Source organism: Phascolarctos cinereus, unplaced genomic scaffold (genome assembly GCF_003287225.1).
Source record: "Phascolarctos cinereus isolate Bilbo 61053 unplaced genomic scaffold, phaCin_HiC Scaffold_2;HRSCAF=192, whole genome shotgun sequence".
Taxonomy (NCBI): domain Eukaryota; kingdom Metazoa; phylum Chordata; class Mammalia; order Diprotodontia; family Phascolarctidae; genus Phascolarctos; species Phascolarctos cinereus.
The window spans coordinates 238566319-238589796 of NW_027555625.1; the positions used below are offsets into that span (position 1 = coordinate 238566319).

General features: G+C 37.3%; 1 protein-coding gene across 2 annotated transcripts; it reads right to left on the bottom strand.

Annotated features, from left to right (window-relative positions):
• Positions 1–392: 392 nt before the first annotated feature.
• On the bottom strand, positions 393–14509 carry CBLN4 (cerebellin 4 precursor). Of its 2 annotated transcripts, XM_020984262.2 has the most exons (4): positions 12947–14506; positions 9729–9845; positions 7842–7977; positions 393–7750 (listed from the first exon to the last, which is right to left on the bottom strand). In XM_020984262.2, the coding sequence occupies exons 1-4, from the start codon at positions 13487–13489 to the stop codon at positions 7719–7721; spliced, it is 828 nt and encodes a 275-aa protein (XP_020839921.1). In that variant the 5' UTR covers positions 13490–14506; the 3' UTR covers positions 393–7718. The 2 variants fall into 2 exon arrangements, with proteins under 2 accessions (XP_020839921.1, XP_020839920.1); XM_020984261.2 differs by having other exon boundaries at positions 393–7977; positions 12947–14509.
• Between the last annotated feature and the right edge of the window lie 8969 nt (positions 14510–23478).

Here is a 23478-nt window from a genome sequence, read left to right on the forward strand (position 1 = left end):
CTGCCTTGCCTGGAAAATAGCTAAAGCTATTTCTGCTTGATTTCATCATATCAAGATTAGGAAAAAGTTAACCTCACTATTTGCTTAGTTTGTTCTCCAAATACAAAACCTTATTAGCTAACTTTGCATACTTTGGCACAGTATCTCTTGGATTTAATGTGCCTTGTAATATGTTAATAGATGTTCCATTTTGTAATGTTGTAGAAAGCAGCTGTGACTGAATCTAGTATTTAAATACCATATGTTTTTAAAATATATATATATGTACATATATATATATACACATATATATGTATATATATATATATAACATTAAGGTAAAAGTGAAGTTATTTTAAAAAACACTTATGCCTGTTTATGCATTTCTAAAGGGCTAAAGGAACTGGAAGAAAATGTCCCCACGCAGCACAAAGTAAAAGGGAGATTAGTCAATTTTCTGGTGAGTTGGCTACACAGACGGCCAAGCCATGTAATTCAGGTAAAAAATTCCACTCTTCATCCTGAATTATTCAGATTGGCTATCTATGGTGCTCAAATGGGATAACTGTGCAATTTTAAGATTGTACACTTACAGCACAAAATAATTGGGGGAAGGCAGGCCTGAACGACCATATGGAAATAGGGTAGTTCAGACCCTAGCATATGCATTCAGACCTGAATTTTCCAATGGAGTTGTCTACATTGCTCAAAGAACCTAGATATTTGTCCAAGATCCCCTTCACTTTGTGCTGACACTATCTAGGGTATGTTTAAACAAAAAGATCAGCTTGGCCTTGACTATATGCCTGACCTAGTGTACATCCATAAATCTATCTCATTCTAATATCCCCCTATCTTTTTCAGTGTAATGCCTCACCAGACTCACAATGCCCACTTCACTAATATTTTCCCTACATCCTAATCTCTCAGTTCTGTATTCCATCTATCTTCCCACTGTGGACCTATTAAATAAAACCATGCAGGGGCTCACCAATATAGCAAGTGATTTTAACTCTACAGTCTTCTGTTCTCTGCACTAGAGAAAGATGTACAAATACTCATATGGCATGGATTGATTTCTCAACATTTTTCCCTCTATGTACTGATTTCACATTGACACTGAAGCTGAAAGAGGCCAAAAAAGAAAGGGGAGGGAACCTACACCTGGACAGAGATGCATCTAGCTTCCCTTTGACCACACCCCCAAACTGAATTATAGAGAGAGTGTTTTTTCCCTATCCAAGCTCCTCATAGTATCTAGAAGTGCCCAGCCTAGCTTTATATAACCTTTCAGTCCTCCAAAACTCACTGGTGTTTTTGTCATCATCATCTGTATGCATTTTTCTTTCCAACTTTAGGATAAAGACATGTTACTGGGTTTTATTTTTCACTGCTAACCCTCAAGCAAATAAAAGCTGCCTTAGCTCAGCACCTAAGGCAGTGTGTTTTCTCAATGAAAATGTCACCATCTGGACAAAAAGACATTGTTCAGAAATGTTCTTGTTCTTAAATAAATCACAAATCCACTGACTGATTTCCCAGATATTTCTAACTCTGTAGCACCTTCTGTATAACCAGCTGACGAGTTTAAAAGATGGTTCTTTTAGCAGTCAAACAAAGTGTCCTTAGAAGTCAAATCGCATTGTTCAGAAGAGGATTTAACAAGTGTCACCATAAGAGAATCATCAGAATGCTTGAAGCAATATCACCTCAAATTACAAAGGAAAGCCAGGTGTATTCACATCTGTATCACAGATCTCATGTTGCCAATGTAAGTCACTTCACCTAAAGAGCTTACTACTTTCAGATACTCTGTGTTGTATATGGGTGACCTACCTTTGATTTCATCCTGTCCAAATGTTGCCTGCATTTTTTTCTCTCTTTCTCTGCAAGGCTCACAGCTGGCACAGCTATAGGTGTGTGATCCTCTAAGATGAGCTGTGCCTTTCGTTCACACATGGCACTAGCTTGGGGCACACTCCAGAGCACACTTACTTCTGCTAAAGCTTCTGCCACATTGACATGGTTAGCTGGGTTCAAAAAGGAAACACACTGTAGGTTAGGTTCAACTGGATGCACAGGTGCCTAAAATGAAAGATGTCACTGCAGGTACTTGCAGAAGGGGTCAGGGGTCAGGTTCTGAAGCTAGCAGTCTTTGATTCTGGCTAGATAGAGAAGAGATGGATTTTCCCAGGAATTCTATAGTCAGACAAGATATCTTTTAGGCATTAGGATACTTCAAAAGGTAGAGCTATGCTAGAAATAAAAAGGAGCCTATTTTGAAGCTAGATTTTAACTAGATTCAATAAACAAAATTATTTTGAGTGATAACATGTTTTTACTTTCACAGCTCTCAGGTTAGGTATAAACCTGGGCCACAACCTGCTTAAGCTCCACGCAAGTCCCCAAAATTCTGTGCTTTACAATGCCAGTTGAGATGTGTCTTGCTGGTCAACCTCTGTCCAATACTGATTGCATTCATGACACTCTAATGCCTTCAGGGACTGATTCAGAGGCAGCTAATGAAAGTACCATGGATTCATAAGATTTACACTTGCAACAGAACTTAGAGATTATCTAGTCAAACCTCTTGTCTTACAGATGAGGAAATGGCATGCCCAGATTTCACCCATAATTATATAAAACCTTACTTGATCCTACCAATCCTTCAAGCCATTGCCCAGTGGTTCTTTCTCTTTTTTCAGTTAATGTGTAGGGGGAAAGTATCCTCTTCTCTTTTCTCTTTACACTTTTTTGATGATCTCATCAACTGCCATGAATTCAACTGTTATCATTATGCAGAGACTATTCATCCAGCCCTCTTCTCTTGCCTGAGTTCTGCTCCTACACTTCTGATTGCCTGCTGGACATTCTCACCTAGATATCTCATAGGAATCTCAAACTCATCATGTCCAAAGTTGACTTCATTTTCTTTCCTCATATACTCACCACCTCTCCCTATAACATCTCTATATCTGATGAGAGAATCACCACTATCACCCAGATTCTTATTCAGGAGTCATCTGTGATTCTTCACTTTCATCCATTAACCCTCCACCATACAATGAGTTTCCAGATCTTATTGATTCTCCCTCAACATTTTTAACATCCATCTCTTCTCTAGTTGTATGATCTCTAGCCTAATTCAAATCCTCATCACCCTTTTTCTATATTATTGCAATAGCCTTCCAATTGGTATCCCTGCATCCAACTTTTCCCCTCTCCATTCCACCCTTTGCATAGCTGTCAAATTGATGTTCCTAAAGTATATATCAGTCTTATGCCCAACAGCTTCCAGTAGCTTTCTATTGCTTCTGAGATAAAATTTAAATGACTTTATGGCATTTAAAGCCCACCACAATGTGGCACCAACCTATTTTTCCAGGCTATTTATGTATTATTCTCCATCATTCACTCTATAGACCTATCAGACTAGCCTACTTGTGATTCCCCATGAACAAATTTCTTTCTCTTACTGACAGGTTTTTCACATAGGCTCTCTATTATGCTGGGAATGTTCTCCTTTACCTTGGCATCTTGAAAATCCTAGGTCCCTTCAAGGTGCAACTCAAGGACCACTTCCTTCAAGAGGCTTCATTTGATTCCCTCAGTTATTAGGACTCCCCATTACTGTGCATTTAAGCCATGCTTATTTAACTCTAAGCATGTTGAACTCTGCCCCTCCACCCTACCTGTACAGTGTTTTGGGGCAGATACATTCTTACTTTTGTTTTTGGAGCCTTAGTGCCTAGCACATAGGAGATGTTCTCAATTGGTTTGTTTATTCATCCAATCTAAACATTTCCTTTTAATCATGAGGAAAACTGATGCCCAAAGAGGACTTATGTAATAGGACATAGAGGAAGCCCAAAGCTAAGATTTGAACCAAATTTTATGACTGAATCCAGTCATCTTTCTACTATACTGTGATACTCTCAGAACCTCTTTTCAAGAATTGTATAATCTACCATTCAAAATTTAGGGCACATTTTTAGAACCTCCAGAATTGCCTCCAAAGGTCCTGCCTCTAGTTGGCTGCAAAGAGGTGTGTTCAAAAATACTTGTTCTCAAGTCCTTTACTATGTAATATGTCCACTGAAACAGTCATTGACCAAATGGTAGTGGTTTGAAGGGATAAACTTAGTAATGCAAAGTTGCAACAATTGGGAATGGGGATGTGGAAAGTGGCTATGGTAGGTCAGCTATGAAAATAAACATTGGCCATTGCGCCTTGGGTCTAATAAACGAAATTATTTGAAACAAAGGAGAATTAGGAAGCAGAATTAAGGAAAATCTGAATTCACTCTGTCTTTCCTTTGGACTCCCTTCATTTGCTTTTCATGGGATTCTATGCTGACAGAACTGTGTTTGCTAATCAGTGAATCAAGGACCAGTAAAAGGGGATAGAAGGAATTAGAGAAGGATTAGGCTTATATTTAAAAAATGGAAACCAGGCCAAGACAAATACAAGACTCAATTAGAAGGCTTAGTACCCAGTGGTTTTTAAAAACACTTTTCAACAACAAGAACAATGACATACATATGTGGGAGGGGAGAAAGTTCTCTGATAGTGCATATCCATGTGAAGACTTGGGAAACCTGTTTTGGAAATGCAAGATAATCTGTTTTCCTCTCTGGTTCAGTATATGGCCACTAACTCTTAGTGATGAAAAATATTTGTTGGTGACTGAGTTGGAACTAAATAAATGTACAAAAAGCTCCAACAGAAGACCACTTTCTTTTCCCTAGTGGCAAAGGAGACAAGAATTGCTATGCCCTAAGCCTCTGAATGGAGATACTGTGATCAACTGTTGACTTGAAAGCTTAGAATATTGCTTTCTTTTGCTCCATTTGTCAAAGGCTTCCCATAATTCGGCTACATTGAATAAATACCTTTTCCCCCATGTTATACAGTTTTAGACCTGAAAAACATCATAGAAATCAGCTAGTCAAACCTGGTAATTTTATAATTGAGAAAATGAAGGTCCATAGAGAAGATGTGATTTGCCCAACATACAATAAATAAGAGGCAGAGCTGGAACTATATCCAGTACTAGACAACTTCACTTTCCAATATATTGATTGTACCATTGTGGCCTATCTCTATTACTCCATCTGTATTTCCTTTTCCCCTTACTTTCTTTCCTGTAATGTGGGAACTCTTTCTCCACCATTTTCTATGTTCCTTCTTCTTATAATCACTTTAATGCAGTCTTCACAGCTGCACTGATTGGGGAAGACTATTGAAAAGCCCCAATTCAAGACCATGTTGCAGCACTGCTATGCAAATTTGAAATTCTATTATTATGCCATTATTCCATTGATAGAAGCATTTTCCCTTGTTGAAAGTCAGGCCTTCAAAGTACAGTGTCAACATTATCTTGAAAGATCTAAATATATTTATATCCAATCATTTGGATATAAATACATTATACATCAGAGTCCTGGAAACTGAAGTGATTTTTTTCCCTTTTCTTCCATGGTGGGGTAATGAAAGGGAAATAGCAAGCAATTCAGAACCATAGTCTCAAAGGACAGATTTCATCTTTATATATCCTTGTTTCAGTAACCACTCTAATAGGTATGTCATAGTTGAGATGTCTAATGATGATTCTCAAAATAATATGGTGTCATGGAAAGAGCCAGGTCCTAGTTCTGACACTTAGTACCTATGTGACCATTACCTTTTCTGAGTCTTAGTTTTCTCATCTGCAAAATGGGAATAATGATAATTACATTACCTAGTTTTTGTGAGGAAAACACATCGTGTTTTTCCTTGACGTGTTATATAAATCTGAATTGTTAATCAGAGCTATTTTGCTAAAAGTAATCAATAGTATGTTCTATCAAATAGGATTTAAAATAAAGGTGAATATTTTAAATACAGAAAGCTTTATAAAAACCAAGATCCTAAGTAAATGTAGTTAAATTTATATAGTATGCTACACAAAGGATACACAAGATGGGGCCTCAAGGCTGGCATTGGCTCTCCTAAAACATTCTATTTGGTTGTAAGCCAGTAAGTACAGTCTGAATCTCTAGAGATTTCAGTAATATAAAGTCAGAGGACCATAGAGCTTATAGGGACATTCAAGATCATTTAGTCCAAGCCTTTCATTTTATAGATGAGTAAGCAAGGGCCCCAAAAGGTTAAGTGATTTGTCCAAGGTCACACAGCCAATTAATTGAAAAGCTGACCCAAGAACCCAGACTTTCTGATGTCGAATTCAGTGCTATTCTTACTACACATGATGTCTTTTGTAAGGATAACAGTCTCATACTCAACAACAGAAACAACAACAACAACAATAGCAACACACGCCCATGTTATCATCTTCACTGAGATAAGATCTGAATGCATTGCTATGTTATTCAATTGCTTAATGTTAAGAAACATCTAGAGTTTTGCTCAGTATCACTCATTCATATACTCATCATCAGCATGATAGCATAGGAATTTTCTTTTTCCTCTCCACTTGATATGTCTCTCTGAAAGAATTATTTTCTCAGTTCCTTGATTACTTTTCTATAAGCTGCAACAATCCAGGACTTGGCAAGATTAAATGAAATAAGCAATCCATAGGACATTATCCCACAATTCAAGAAGTCTCATTTAAACAGTAGCCACACCCAGAAAGAAATATGATACAAATCTCCAAACCCAAAGGTCAAAAACATCCAGCTAACATATATTGACTTTTATTCTGTGAACAATGACATAATAAATAAATGGATGAACTCATATGACCTGTACAAAAAACAAGGAGATATTGCACCAAGTTTAGATATGGGATATTTAGATTTAATATTAGCTAAACAGATGATCTACAAGTATATACAACTTGAGGAGTTAAGGCAAAACCAGATGATACCTAGAACACAACTAAAGGTTTGAAAAATAGACATAATTAAAAACAAGGGAATCTCATCTCCTGCTAATAAAGTGTTTGTGTCTAAGGAAAAAATCCCTTAGGTTTTTAATAAAGTGGTTATTATCAATCACGTTAATTAAAGTTGAAGAATAAAGTATACAATTTCCTGCAGAGGAGCATAATTTTGCCAAGGTTTGTGGATTGATCACTCAGAACATGGGTAAGCAACATTTTTCCTTTGTCAAACTTATGATCTATTCTTGCTATTAGAAAATATAACTTGGAAAATATGAATCTTTCATGTATACAATTAAAATACAACTATTATGCATCCTCCTTTCCCCCCTTAGTGCTGTCATGTTTGTAATCACTGATTTAGAGTACATCTATGGGTCAGCCATCCAATACTCTACATGTAGAGAAGACACAAAACTAGTCATTGAATAACAATTGCCAGTTATCTCAGGAGAACAAAACAAAATTCAAAAAAACCAAATAGAACCAATAGCTCAATAAACAGTTCTTTGGCAGCAAGACACGAATTCTTGATTGAAGTCGGAATGCAAATTGTCCTAATTTATAGACCTGGTTGCCAGTCCTTTTAAAACCATGAAATTCCACACTTCCAATGACTCTGGTAAGTCCAGTCAATGAAATTCTGAATAAATCTTTCAAGCAGCTTCTGTTAACATTAAGCACAGATATGGATTGTCTGCTTAATATCTCAGTCCAAATACACTTAAACACACAAAAATTCTGTGATAAACTTCATACTGGTTCAGACAGGCCCAGGAGCCTTAAAGAGAATCCATATTCACCCATGAGAAATCAATAAGAAACATCAATCCAATGACGATAAAATGATCTTCAAATAACAGAGGGAATTGGCTGCTCCACACCTGGATGGATGTCACAGAGAAATCAGACTTTATAGGGGGAATACCAGAAAGCCAGAAAACGTAGAATACTGCCATCCTCCAACAAGATTACCTTTCTCCAGTTTCAGGTAAACCTTATCTTCTTTATCTAAATAAAGTAGGACTCCATTAGTAGCAGCTTCACGTGTAACATCTTTGTCTCCAGCGAATGCTGAAATTACTGGTTTTCCATTTAGCATCAGATTAACCTACAAGAAGAAAATCACTGAAAAGCTCTAGTTAAAGGAAAAAATATCTACTGGGGATTATAAATGACATGGAGGGGATGAAGGATTGGGTGAAAGATCTAATGTTCGAAAAACACATCACTCTCCTTTCAAATTAAGGAACTTTATTTACTGGACTAAGGTTGTTTGCCAAATTCATGTTTTATTCCTCTGCAAAGGAATTTTCTTAAACCAGAAGACAAATACCATCTATCTAGAGTAGGCTAGATATATGAAGCGGGGCCTCACTATAGCACCACTTCTGCTTCACTCCAATTTTTTGGCAATAAAGGAAACATATGGCTTTCTAGTATGTCACTGAAAAGAGACCACTCTAGTGACCTGATTAATCTAACTGCTGTAAGACTCTATCAAAACATTCGCAGGTTAAGGTGCAGCAGTGATATGCTTAGCTTTGAAAAAGCTGGTTTGTGAGGATGTACAAAGTGCAATTCTTCTCACTCCCATCCTACTCCCTGCTAGATTTGTGCCAATTTAAAATTATTTGTAATAATTAATAGTAATTAACTATGGTCAAAACTACTGCAATGACTGGCATATAGAAAATCACTAACTCTACATTTTGCATCTACTTTGTCTTCCTACTGTATTTCAACACTGCACCAAGCCCTCATATTTGAATGAAACCTAAAATTGTGAAACATAGGGAGTTTGGCTTCTTTCAGCTCTGGAAGGCTGCACCTTTATCCAGAACTCATTGTCCTAGAGGCAAGAATGCATAAAAGAAAGAAAATTTAGAGCACTGACAGAAGGTTTAGCTTAGAACTGTAAGTTGCTCTTTTATCTTCATGGACACGTTGTATAATATAAATCTTGGAAATTTAGTTATGGTTTATCAGGAATATACATAAGTAAAGAAAAATCTTTACTCAAAAAATGTGAATTTTGTGATTTAGGCATTTGCAGACGCAAGCATGGCTGAGAGTTCATGGCTCTTGACTTTGAAGACAATGATGTTTTTTTTTCCTTACTAAAATAAAAATGGTATTGCTGCAGGGAAATAAGAATGGCCTGACTCTGTGCTTCCTAAGATTCACTATGACTAAAGACAAACTATGATGATAGAGACAATTCAGTTTCTTAAACATACCCTAAAAGTTTATTTCATTCTTCGTGTATTTATTCCAAAGGTTTAATTACCAGCAATTAATGGAAATATGGTTTAAGTGAAATAATGTATATAAAGCATTTTGCAAATATTATTGTTCTGTATAATGTTAGCTATTGTTTTTATTACTAGTATCATTATATTTGCTTATTTTGAGCTTGAGTGAATCTGTTCATCTTAAAATTGTCTCATTTCAAGTTCAGTGATTTTTAAATTAATTAATTTTAAAATGAACTAATTTGAAATAAACTAATTTTTAAATGAACTAAGGTAACATACATTTAGCATGTAAAAAAATTCTACTGTGATTCACTCCATTAAATGTAGCTAAACCACCTCTCTTAGGAGTTATGATTTCCATAACTTTTTTATCACTATATCCATTGTCAAATTTTCTCATTCAATGATATAAGGAATTAGCTTGGAATCTAGATATTATTTCTAAATAACTACAAAGCTGACCATTTTGTTTGAAAAAGGAAAAGTTCATTTTTAGTTTCCATATTTCCATCACAATTTATAACCAAGACCATCTATAAATAAGTTCAACTTGTTTGGGTGGTTGTTTGAAGGGAGAATTTTTATTAAAAAAAACAAACCATACCTGGATTGTTTGACTCTGATAGACTTTGATTACATGAAAACTGAAACTGTAAATTCCTTTCCTTGGTGCTACAAAGACAGACTCCAATGTGAAAAAATTGCCCACATTTACTAGGATCTACAAACAAAAACACACAATAGTAATTAATATAAATATTTTGTCTTTCATAACACACATAGTAAAAAAACTGAGGGTGAGGAGTGAGGTGCAAAGGGTCATTGACTAGTGATTATGGCCTTTAAAATATCCAGTTGCATTTGTGAGATTTATTGTCATTTAAGTGACTTGGAAAATGTACTCCTTTGTAGAAATATCACTATGCTTTAAAAATGGCATAAGAAAAATGTAACTGCAGTATAGAAGCAGCTCAAATTCCAACAATACTCAGTTGGCGTAGAAATACCCAGGGAGCATGTAAGGGCCTACTTAATATTAGTTTTATCTTGTCAGTCAGATATAAGGAAATTGCTATATATTTACATTACCACCCCCTGAAAGTCATTGATATGTCCAGAAGTGACGTTGCCAAGTCAACCAATCAGCATCCATGGAATTTCCACAATCATTCCTGAAAACATTTTAGAGATGTTGGCGTCCCTCCTTTTGGTGTCATAATTCATGATACTGGACAGCTGGCGCATGGAATAGTCAGAATGACTTGATCACGTAAGAGGATCTACCTACCCTCTGTCTAGCTCCCTCGTCCATTTGTCATTTCTATGGCATACAGGCCTGATGTTTTAGTAGAAGCTTATATTTCAGAAGATGCCAAGGAATGATAGGCAGAAGAGAACATAAGAAACAGGTAGTATCTATGATTTTGCATCACTGGTGTAGCTATCTAATCCTTATTTGAAGTTCAAAGACATTTCATAAGGAACTTATTGCCCAAGGATGAAACAAGATAAAAACTTCATTCTATAAATTGAAGTAGCATTTTATTAGCTATCGAAGCAAAGTCAATAACATTAGACTTCAATAAGTGTATCATTAATCTAAATATGTAATACACACACACATAACTTAGCTAGATTCTAAGGTTAGAGTATTTGTATTTGAGTGTGTGTGTGTGTGTGTGTGTGTGTGTGTGTGTGTGTGATGAATAGCCAGGATTTCTTCATCCTTCTCTAAGATACAAATTCAGGAAAATAATTTGTTCCTGTAAAGACACTTTTCTCACATACTGAATTCATATTCCTAGTATCTCTTCTAACATACACTTAAAAATATTCTCTTTTCTAGTGTATCCATGTGTGTGTGTGCGTGTGTGTGTGTATACACACACACACACACACATATATATACATATATCCAATATAACCTCCTGCAAAGTGTCTGAGTAATATACTAGTATAGATCATTCACACACCAATAATGCAGTTATGGTAGCCAGCTGAACAAATTTTTTACAGCTGATCCCAATATGCTGTTTTAATTTAGTCTAAGATTCTACCATCTCTCAGATAAACACTTAGACTGCTTTCTTTCACTTCATGATCAGTGAACTTTAGAGATAAAATCACTGGCTGTGTTAATCATACTAAACAGAGGGCTGTTGGAGATTTTTTTTTTGGAGCACATTTAAAATAATTTGAAGTGCTTAGTTGCATCTTTGTGATTTTAGTGCAAGTCGTACAACTCATTAATGATAATGGAAATTGCTGATTAGTGTTGACTACACAGAACGGCTGATGTTGTCTCTACATTATAATTAGAGCATTTATCTTAACTATATTTATAACTGAATATAGCTAGTTGTCGCCAAGATCTATCACTCTCTGCACAGAAGAGAAAACCTTTCTTGTTATAATTGACAGAAAGGTCACTGAAAAGGAACAAGAGGTACTGAAGATATTTCAAATGACCAGAGCATTCTACCATTAATTAATTTATTCTGAAATCAAGGCTTGTTTTATTCTTTATTACCTTGGGGCTGGGAAAAAATGCACCCAAGTCCAAAGGGTCACTTGAAATATAAAAACTACATTTGTTCATTTTTAACTTCCTCTTCCCACCCCACCCCTGTGGTATTGGGGGGGGAGGGGAGGGGGGATTCTATGCTTACTGACAGATGTTGTGTGTTTCTTGTAAGGAATTAAATAATTCATACAAATGCCACCTCATTTCTTTCTCTTTGCCTTTCTAAACATCATTTCACCTGGATTCCTGACTAGATAGATAGGCATAAATACACATATGTATACATTTGTGTATATATACATATATGTGTCTTTCCACATGAGGGTAACTGACCAATTGGTCAGGTTGTAGAATATTAATGTGTTCAGTGCTATTTGGGTTGGCAGCCAAAGTCTTTCCTTCTTTTTTTTTTCTCCTACCAGCTACTGCTGAAGCAGAGCTGGAGTCTCTGGGAGTTCCCTCGGATCACAAACCCACAGGGACAGTCAACTAGGCTAAATAGCAGGAGCTGGTTTCTCTAGTCCCAGAAAGCCCCTCTCTTTCCAGCAATTTGAAAGGCTAGAGGCTCACTGATGGTTTTGCCTTAGTAGATAAAGGATGGAAGGATCTGCTTCCCTCCGTGTTTCCCAGGGGACCTCAGTAAATCTGCTGGAATCCTTTCCTTCTTCTGTTTCCGCAACTTTTCACAAAGTGATGGAAAAGGGACCAAGTTCTACTTGGGCTGCCGCAGTAAGAGAACTTAGAACGCAGGTATTTTTTGTCATAAAGGAAAGGAAGTGGGAGGGAGCGAGTCTGGAAGTCTCAAGGAGACCCTGCCAGGCAAAGGGAACCTAGACTGCAACTTCTTGGGGAAGCAGATCAATCAAATATTTATCTAGCCTTATCGAAGGTGCAAGAACAGAGAAATCATCACAATTATAAACCAGAGAAGTGAGGGAGTGGGGAAAATGTGGGTCCCCGGAGAACAAAGGAAACCCCCCTGCAATGAAAGCCCCCTCAGTTTCCATGACCTGTTGCCACCAAACTCGTCCAGAAAACCTCTTCGCTTTGCCCTTTTCTCTACCGCTGGCCCAGCCTGCCTTCTGGGAAACACCAGGAAGGAACAGGTGGAGCTTGCCGGGAAACTCCTGACACAAGACATCAGCCCAAGGAGCAGAATCGGGGGCCTCTCTCCCCTGAGTCTAAACCATTTTCCCTCTTGCCCCTTCCTAGGAGGTTTGGCATAGCTAGGCTCAGATCTAGGCAGCTATGGTGGTGTCAAGCTGCCTGAAGATCCCCACCCTGGACCCAGCTCTGACCTGATCGAAGTAAATAATGCGTGTCTTGTTGCTCATCTCCGATGGCTCGTGGTTGGTGCTCCTCACGGCAGAGAAGGCAACCTTGGAGTTAGCTGCCCGAACTGAGATTCCCAGGGGAGATGAGGAAGAGCCCTTGGCGTCTGTAGCCGGATTAGAGTCGCATACCACCAAACACTTGCCCTCCAAGACTATGGGCTCAGTGTCGTTCTGCGCCCACACACGCAGCCCCGGCAGAGTCAGGGCTAGGAGAACCGCTGGAACCACGGACAGCACCTGGCTCCCGGAGCCCATCCTAAGCGACCTCGGCTGCAGCCGGCAGGCGCTCCCCAGCTTTGGCTCACTACCTTCCCGGACCCGGGAGCTCTGAAACCAACCAAAAGCAAGAGCTGGAGTGGGTGCAGGAGCGGCAACCGGAACAGCAGTGGCAGTAGCAGCAGCAGCAGCAGCGTAGCACACACTTCCACCAATTCTGTGGTTTAAAGTCAAAGTCTTCCCTTTAGCTCTCTCGCTCCCTCTGTTACCTTTGTCCTTTAAGGAGCTCATGCAGAACCCCTACCCCACCCTCTTCCCCCAAATTTTCAACCCTTCCAGGTTTTCCCCCACACCCACCCTTTTCCTTCGGCATCCAAAATGTCTCCCCCGAAAAATATTCTCACCCCAAACCCAAACACCCCAAGGTATGTAATTGATGAAGGAAGACGTGAGAAAGAAATCAGGAAGAAACAAAAACATCTGATTCTCCCATCATTTCTTCCATCAGATGCTCCTGGCTGGCCTCTTGTTGAAGTCTGGCTGCAGCTAGATATGGACTACAGAGGTGGGAACTGCCCCCTCGCCTATCCAGATCCTGAATCTGATATCATGGCCAGGGCGTTCGCAATTCCTAGCTTCTCTTCGCCACAAATTCCCCAAAGCCTTATGTCATACCAACACAGCCCAACTATCGGCTCCCTGAGCAGACAGAGCCAGAGAGTGGATTACTGTAGGACCTGCTCCTGGGATGCAGGGTGTTTGAGTGTGTGTGTGTGTGTGTGTGTGTGTGTGTGTGTGTGTGTTCCTCTCTTTCTCCTTTAATGCCTTGGCACAACTTTCTCCCCACCTGGTACAAGAAAACGAGTTGCAGAAACATGCACACACACACACATACACGTTATTTATAGGAAGGGCATGGGTTTGAGTTCGCTTGCTGATAATCAGGTGTCAGCTTCAGAAAAACTGAACAAGCCTGGAAAACCCTCACGACCTGTAATTAAGGTAAACCTAAAGCACCAACATCAAATATGACCTGCCTATTTTTGTGAACTTAAGGATCCCTCTCTCCATCTTTGAGGATCTACCTTGGTCTCGGTTTGTGTGTACGTGTGTGTCTGTGTGTCTGTGTGTGTGTGCAGGAGCACTCCTGCCTATGTGTACAGCTGCCTATAATCCTATACCTTCCCGCAAAACTCGCTCCCAGCCGCACAAAGCCCTCGCCCCTTCCTCTTGATTTTCTGCAACTGGCAAGCGTGACTAATGCTCCCCTCGCCCCTTCAGCAAAGGCGACCCCACAGTGCGCAAGAAATGGGGATTGCCCTAGAAGTACATCCCTGACAGTCCCTTCTATAAAGATGAATATGCCTCGGCTCCGGTTGCACCACGCTGCCCAGTGGACCAAGACGGGAACACCTAGCGCTGGAACAGCGTCCGGTGCAAGCGTCTGTCCCCAGGAATTCCTCCTGCCAGGCAAACCAAGGCTGCGGGAAACCCAAAAGGGTCCCTACAGGGTCAGGGTCACTGACTCCAGGCAGCCAGTTATCTTTAAGGAAGATGCCCTTCGATTTCTTCATTTGGAGGAAACACTACTCTGCCTCCCATCCCAGGGGAAGAGGGAGAAAACGGGAATTAGTTTAGCCTTATTAGCAAAGTAAAGGTTCTTCGTTTTATTTGCACGAGATTTTTTTTCCTAAGCTCCATTGAGTAAAAGCAGAAGGTAGTATTCCCTAATAGATGAGCTAGGTTCTCCTTACACACACACACACCCGCACACGCACGCACGCGTGCACACACACACACACACACCCCACCACCACCACTACCACCGCCACCACCACCACCACGATCATTTATATTGAATCTCTATTTCGTAGGCACCTCTTCCCTACCTGTAACTAGCCCTGAATAAAATTTTGGTGTGAGCACATTTCAACTGCCCCAACCATCTTCTCTAGTTGTGTTCCCTGTCCCTCTCTGAATTTATAGAATTCAGAGGATAGAACTTCATCATTTTACAGATGAGAAAATGGAGGCAGAGAAAGAGTAAGGAACTAGGCACATTTCACACAGCTAATATGTAGAAGACAGCTAATACATAGAAGACAGGATTGCAATCCAATAGTTTTAACTCCTGATCCAGAATTCTTTCTCCTATAGTCAGATACTCTTCCTGAGATTTCCTCAACTCCCCTCTGTCAACTGCCTACTGTGGGAAGGGAAGGATGAAAAGCTCATTCACATTAAGGTGTAAATGAATAATAATTGATAATTCAACTCAATTCAGTTCATTTCAGCAAGTATTTATTAAGCAGCTACTAAATGTAAAGTACTATACAAAGGGATACAAGTATTAAAAAAAAAAAAAACACTACACAATCCCTGCACCACAGAAAGTTTGCAATTACTTGGGAGGATAGACGTGAACATAAATATAATCCAAAGTCAAAATATGGGGCAAAGGAAAGAGTCAGACAAATTTATCTAGAAAAATTCAGAGAAAGGAAAAAATATTAAGGAAGACAGCCTAGAAGTTCCACATTTCAAGCTGTGTTACAAAGCAGCAATCATCAAAACAATCTGGTGGTTGTTGCTGTTGTTCAGTCATTTTTTTAGTCAGGCCCAACTCTTTGTGACCCTATTTAGGATTTTCTTGGCAAGAATACTCGAGTGGTTTGTCCTTTTCTTCTCTGACTAAGAAATAGAATAGTGGATCAGTGGAATAGATTAGATACACAATATGTAGTAGTAAATGGCCATGGTAATCTAGTTATTGATAAACCCAAAGATCTGAGCTTTGAAGGTAAGAACTCACATCTGACAAAAACTACTGGAGAAACTGGAAAGCAGTTTGGCAGAAACTAGACATAGAACAACATCTCACACAGTCTACCAAGATAAGGTCAAAATAGGTAAGTGATTTAAACAAAAAGGGTGATAGCATAAGTAAATTAGGGAGCATAGAAAAATGTACTTGTCAGAACTATGGAAACAGAAGAATTTATAACCAACAAGAGATAGAGGAGATTACAGGAAGTAAAATGAATAATTTCGATTATGTGAAATTAAAAACTTTTGCCCAAACAAAACCAATGCAATCAAAATTAGAAGGAAAACAGGAAATGGGGGTGGGGGGAGTTTGCAACAAGTTCCCCTAATAAAAGTCTAATTTCTCAAATATACAGGTAATTGAGCCAAAAGTATAAAAATAAGAATCATTCACAATTGATAAATGGACAAAGGATACGAATGGGTAGTTTTCAGAAAAAGAAATCAAACCTATCAATAATCACATAAAAATACTCTAAATCACTACTGATCAGAGAAATTCAAATTAAAACAACTCTGAGATATCCCATCACATGTATCAGATTGGCTAACATGCCAGAAAAGGGAAATGACAAGTGCTGGAGGAGATGTGGAAAAATATTAATGCACACTTGGTGAAGTTATAAACTAGTCCAATAATTCTGGAGAACAACTTGAAACTACAACACTAAGGTCTTAAAACTGGGCATAAACTTTGAACCAGCAATATCACTACTATGTCTGTATCCCAAAGAGATCAAAGAAAAAGGAAAAGGTCCTATTTGGACAAAAAAAATTTATAGTAGCTTTTTGAGGTGGCAAAGAATTGAAAATTGAGAGGATATCTGAACAAGTTGTGGTATGTAATTGTAATAAAATACTATTGTGCTATCGAAAATGATGAGTAGGATGGTTTCGGGAAAACCTGTAAAGATTTATATGAACTCATGCAAAGTAGAGTGGGCAGAATCAGAATCGTAACAGCAGTATTTTGAGGATGATCAATTGTGAAAGACTTAACTACTCTGATCAAGACAATAATCCAATCCAAAGAATCCATGATGAAAATTTCTTTCCACTTTCAGGGAAAGAACTGATGAGCTCTGAATGTATATTGAGGCATACTTTTAAAAAAATTATTTACCTTTGTTTTATTTTGTATATGCTTTCTTTTGTAACATGGCTAATATGGAAATATGTTTTTCATGACCTCCCAGGTATAGTTGAAATCAAATTGCTTTCCTTCTCAAGAAGGGGAAAGATGTGTTAGGGAGAAAGGGAATTGGAAACATTTTTTTAATGATTGTGAAAAATTTGCATGTAATTAAGAAATATTTAGTGAAATAAGTAGAAGTAACTTAAAAAGAAAAATTCAGAGAGTGAGAGAATATTTTCAGCTGAGAAAGAGCCAAAAAGAGATCTGGAAAGCCTTCATGGAGATTGTGGAATGCAAATTAAGTCTTAAAGTACAAGAAATACATCATTTTGTCTCCTCCCCAGAAGAATATGCATTTTAGTCACTATTTCTAATTGTAAAATAAAAGCCTTCCCCTATTTATGGAATTTCCAACATGGGATTTAGAGGAAGATAGTTGACAGGAAAGGAAAGGAATGTGTGAGCAGTATAGAGTTCTTAAATCAAACCATGCTATAATGGACAGAGCATTGCAAAAGGTGACCTAAGTATGACACTTATAGCCATCACTATCTGCTGTGACCTTCAGAAAACATTTAGCCCTTCTAAGCCTTAATTTCCCCATCTGTAAAATGGAAGAATTAGTTTGGATTATGATCTATAAGATTCCTTCTAGCTCTAATAATCTATTATCCAATGGCAGTACACTGAGAAAGTGATTTTCCTACCAAAAAGCTATCTCTCTCCCCTCAATCTCATCTGTTCCCCTGGCCCTCAGGAAAAACAGCCCTTTTCTTAAACTTTGAGAGTGGATTAAAAACTAATCACCACCAATCCACAGTAATTTTTAACCCAGGAAGAACTGAACAGAAGTAAGGATAGGGTTTTAGCTATTGCCAGCCTGGCTAGTTTTCTACTAAGTTGACATTTGAAATGTTTAAACTGAGAAATTCACTAACAAAATCAGGTGGGTTATGGCCTGTATTTTTAACCATTGTGAGACATCCAGGTTGGGTTTTATCACAGAGAGTTTCATTTTGAGCTTTTGAGTAGGGAGGTGGAGAAGAATATGGAATAAGCCAGAAAAAAATTACAGTTCTGCAAAGTAAATCTCAACTTGGAAAATAAATGGTAAATGATTTGAGCATTCTATAGAATGCTCTCTTTTGATTAATAGATCTAATACCTATTTTAGTAATTTCTATTCATATTATAGGAATCAGGTTCCCCCCAAACTAAGAACATTAAGGATTTTTGAACAATTTTTCCAATTTCTGAGAAAATATGTCCATGGTGCAAAAATGCTACACACAAAAAGTGTTCAACTCTAAGGCCTCACCTGAAAAATAACCAAGCAAATTGCATGATAGAAAACTGCGTACATCACTTAGCAGTCATAGTTGCAGATCAGTAGTGCAGAAGTAGAAAGTCTAGAAAGGGAAAATGGCCACGAGACACACATTTTGCCAAAAATAAGGCCCATTGAGTAGCACAGTTAGCATTGACTTTCTAAGCCCACAATTATCAACCCCAGTAAAATACCATTCTTCACTTTTGCAAATGGCTGTAGTGAAAAAAGATCTATGCAGACAATACATCAACTCTGAAATATGCCTGAAAAGTTCTGGAAGATAGTGAATACCTGCTTAGGACCTTAAACTAGTGCATTTAAATCCCTCTGGGATGAAATCCTTTTGTGTTTCTTTCTATAACAATATTATAGACAAAGTCACTTTCAATTCTTGTTTTGAGGAATGAGGTAGGTTTGAGGTAATCCATTTGAATTCTGACTGGGCCTCACATATAACCAACAACAAGTATTTTTTTTTAAATTTTAGACAAATGCTAAAACTTAAATATAAAATAAGAAAAGAAAAAGAAACATTACAAACCTAAATATAAAATAAGAAAATATGAAAAAGTCATGTGCACAGCAGAACATAGGAGAGGATTCAAATTATGTAGTGATAACTTTTCAAATACCATTCATCATATTGAAACCTGTCCATCTTTTCTTTGCTTCCTTGTAGGTTTTCTTTTGTTCTCTGCTGTACACCTTTTACTTCGTTCTTTTTTCCTCCTCCCTCCCACCTACCCACCACCCCAGGGCTACAGTTAAGTGTTGGATATATTTATATACAAGTATTGATATATACATACATTTATACATATATATTATTACATACATACACATACTTTCCCTAAGAGATTCTACTCATAATCTTTGTTTCTATGTTTGTGCATATAGCTTTATTTTTCCTATCTCTCTTAACTCCTCTACTTTACTTCTACCTGCTACCTTACTTATTTCTTTAACATCTATATCTTTCCAGAGTTGATGTATGGATGTTAGTCATGGATATTGGAATCTTCAAGGTACAAAAATTATAGGCAAGCTGAAAGTGCAATGGAAAGATGCATGGTACACAACATTACCTACAAATACTTGCACATAAGAAGTCATATGAAAGCCATCAATAAATGCATCTTTAACTAGAAAATGCTTAGGTCACATCTATAGTGCAAGTGTCCATAACATCATGGGCATCCTTTATGTTATATTAGTACCGTCATGAGATTGAAAGAACCCACAGCAGGGTTCTAGTGTATTTGATAAGTTTTCCATGAAAAGTTTATGTGAATGAATAGACAAGAATTGCCCAAGGGGAGAAGGAATGGAAGAGCTGTGATCTGTACTGGTAGAAAGAGTTGCCATATGGATGAGAGCTAGGATACATCAAAGCATCAAGCTAGTCACAATTAGTTAGGACAAGCTGGTGAAGCTATCCAAGTAAGTTCATCAGCCTTATTTTAGGGAGTAAAATCTATTATCCTTTGAACTGATCCAGCCACTCTGCAAAGCAATTTGGAACTATGCCCAAAGGGCTATAAAATTGTGCATACCCTTTGACCCAGCAATACCACTTCTAGGTCTGTTTCCCAAAGAGATCATGAAAATGGGGAAAACATCCACATGTATGAAAATATTTATAGCAGATCTTTTTGTGGTGGCAAAGAATTGGAAATTGAGGGGATACCTGTCAACTGAGGAATAGCTTAACAAGTTGTGGCATATGAATTTAATGAAATACTGTTGTGCTGTAAGAAATGATGAGCAGGCAGACTTCAGAAAAACCTGTAAGGAATTTATGTGAACTGATGTTGAGTAAAATGAGCTGAACCAGAAGAATATTGTACATAGCCATATTGTGCAATTGCTGACTTTGACAGACTTAGCTCTTCTCAGCAATGCAAGGAAACTCCAAAAAAACTCATGATGGAAAGTGTTATCCACATCCAGAAAAATAACCATGGAGTCTGAATGCAGATGGAAGCATACTATTTGCTCTCCTTTTCTTTTGTTGTTTTGTTTTATTTCTTCTTTCTTGTAGTTCCTCCCATTAGTTCTAATTCGTCTATACATCATGACTAATGTGAAAATATGCTTAATATGAATGTGCAAGACAGTGTGTAATCTTGTCTTGGGGAGTGGGGAGGAGAGAAGGGGAAGATTATTTAAAACTCAAAATCTTATGAAAGTGAAAGTTGAAAACTAAAATTAAATAAATGATTTAATAAAAAAATTAAAAATAAATTCAATGGAGTATTAAACTATGTTTCTAGAATTGCCCAGGATTTTAAAAAAAAGTATATTCTGAACTTCTAGAAAGGTGAGAAAGCTGAAGGATAGGGTGGAGGAGATAGGACTTTTAAAAGAATGTATAGAATAAGATTAGGAGAGTAGGGGGAGAAGATGAGAGGGAATTTTGGAGGGGTGGATAAAATAAGGAATAAAAGGGTAAGGGGAAAGTTAACAGAGAAAGGGTAAAAAGGGAGTGAGAAGGAAAATAATGAGTATAAATAAGATGGTAGTTACAAATAGTAATTAGAACTTTGTCAAATCTATAAGAATATGAGTCATTCCCAATTATCAAATGGTCAAAAAATATGAACAGGCAGTTTTCCAAAGAAGAAATCAAAACAATTTATAGTCCTCAAAAATTCTCTAAATCATTATTGAATAAGGAAAGGCAGATTAAAACAACTTTAAGATGTCATTTTACACCTACCAGATTGGCTAAACGATAGAAGAATAAAGTGACAAATGTTAGAGAGGATGTAGAAAAATTGGGACACTAATTCATTGTTTGTGGAGAACAATCTGGAATAATGCCCAAAGAGTTATTAAACTACCTATGCCCTTTGACCCAGCAATACCACTACTTGGTCTATTTCCAAAGAAGATTAGGAGAAAAGGGAAAGAATCTGTATGTTCTAAAATGTTTATAGCAGCTCTCTTTGTGGTGGCAAAGAACTGGAAATTGCAGGATGCCCATCAATTGGAAAATGGCTGAACAAGTTGTGGTGTATGATTGTGATGGAATATTATCATGCTATAAGAAATGAAGAGCTCACTGAATTTAGAAAAGCATGGAAAGAATTGCATAAAATGATGAAGAGAAAAATGAGCAGAATCAAGAGAACATTGTATACAGTATCAGCAATATTGTTTTAAGAATGGCTTTGAGGGGGCAGGTAGGTGGTGCAGTGTATAGAGCACTGGCCCTGAAGTCAGGAGGACCTGAGTTCAAATCTGGCCTTAGACTAAACACTTGACATTTACTAGCTGTGTGACCTTGGTCAAGTCACTTAATCCCAGTTGCCTTAAAAAAAGAAAGAATGGCTTTGAATTAGCAAACTATTTTGTCTAACATAAATATCCAAATTAATTGTAAAGGACATGTTAAGGAAGACGCTATCTGAATCCAGAGAAAGAATTGATAACTAGAAGGATGTATAGAATGATTTATTTAATTAGGGCAAGGTGGAGGGGGAAAATAATAATAAATTTACATGATAATTTTGTTACATATTTGAAAAGAATAGCAAGTTGTGTATAGTAGATTTGCAGTTTCATATACAATTATCTTTTTGTTATACTATGGAAATGCTTGTTTTATTCATAAATTAACAATAAAAAAGTAAATGTAAAAAAGTATATGCTAGGGAGGTATAATAAAGACTATAACTTTGATTATCCTTTCCAAATGTATTTCTAACTATACAATAATAATAAAATAATAATAATAATAATAATAATAAAATTACATGCTTACTTATATTTGTTCAAGGTCTCACTGAAAATGTTTCCCATAATTTTGATATTTCAACTCATATGTTACCTCATCAGAGTAGGTACTCTTTCCAATGGTATAGCTCAAAACTTATTAATACCCTCCCATTTTGAACAGCTCTTATCCATGTGTTCACATAAATCCTCTATAGATAAAAGACCCAACAATCTGGAAGCCATTCTCTGAGTCTTTAAGTATTCTATGTGCAATTTTCATAGCAATTGGTCTGTCCATCTGTCATCCTTGTTTTCACTACATGACTGGCCCACCTCCTTTTCAGAACACATGTTTCCTGGATACTCTTCTTCATAATATTTCTTATAAGAAGCTATGAAGAGATATTTGCCCAATGACACAATGACCATGACACTTCAGTCCCTCAATGGAAGTGACATATCATTTTTGGGGAGTAAATTACCTCTTTGTACTTAGAAGCATTACATATCTGTGCAGAGAATGGAGCATATAGTCTTCCATTCTTTGTATTCCCACTTCCCCAAAAGTTCTTTATTTCACATTTCTCCTAATAATATTAACAACAAGCATAGCTTTCATACCGATTGCACATTATAGTTCACAAAGCATGTTCTTCATAAGAAGATAAATTATCTTTAAGTCGATTACTCCTATTTCATCAATTGGGAAACTGAGGCTAAAGTGTATTTGGTTTCTTCTGTTAGATAATAAGCTATCCTATGGATAACATTGCAACTCCAGTACTACTTAAGAAAGTAAAACACTTTTTCAATGATGGGTCATAAGCTGACTATATATAACACTTCCTGCATTGTCCTATGTTTGTTAATTAGGTACCTGCAGGATTCTTGAAAAGAATCCAAAGCACAACACCATGGTTTTTAGATCACTTAGATATGGCCATCACATTTGGCTGACAGCCTCTCAAACAACAAAAACCCACCAACTAACTTAACTTTCTTAGCCATCTGTCTGTTGGATAAATAGCTACCTCTTGGATGGACCAACTCATTACTTAAGCAGCTGGTCTTTTTGCTATTGGCGGAGCTGAATCACTTCTGGTTTGGGTCCAGTATTTCTGGGCCAACATCATGGATTTGCTCGGTCTTTACTAAGTCTTTGTAAATTCTTCTAAGATAAAATTGGGAAAAATCAAGGACATTAAACATGAATTGTGGCACAGTGATGAAGAAAGAATTTAATGATTTTTCATCTCTCATGAGTCATTT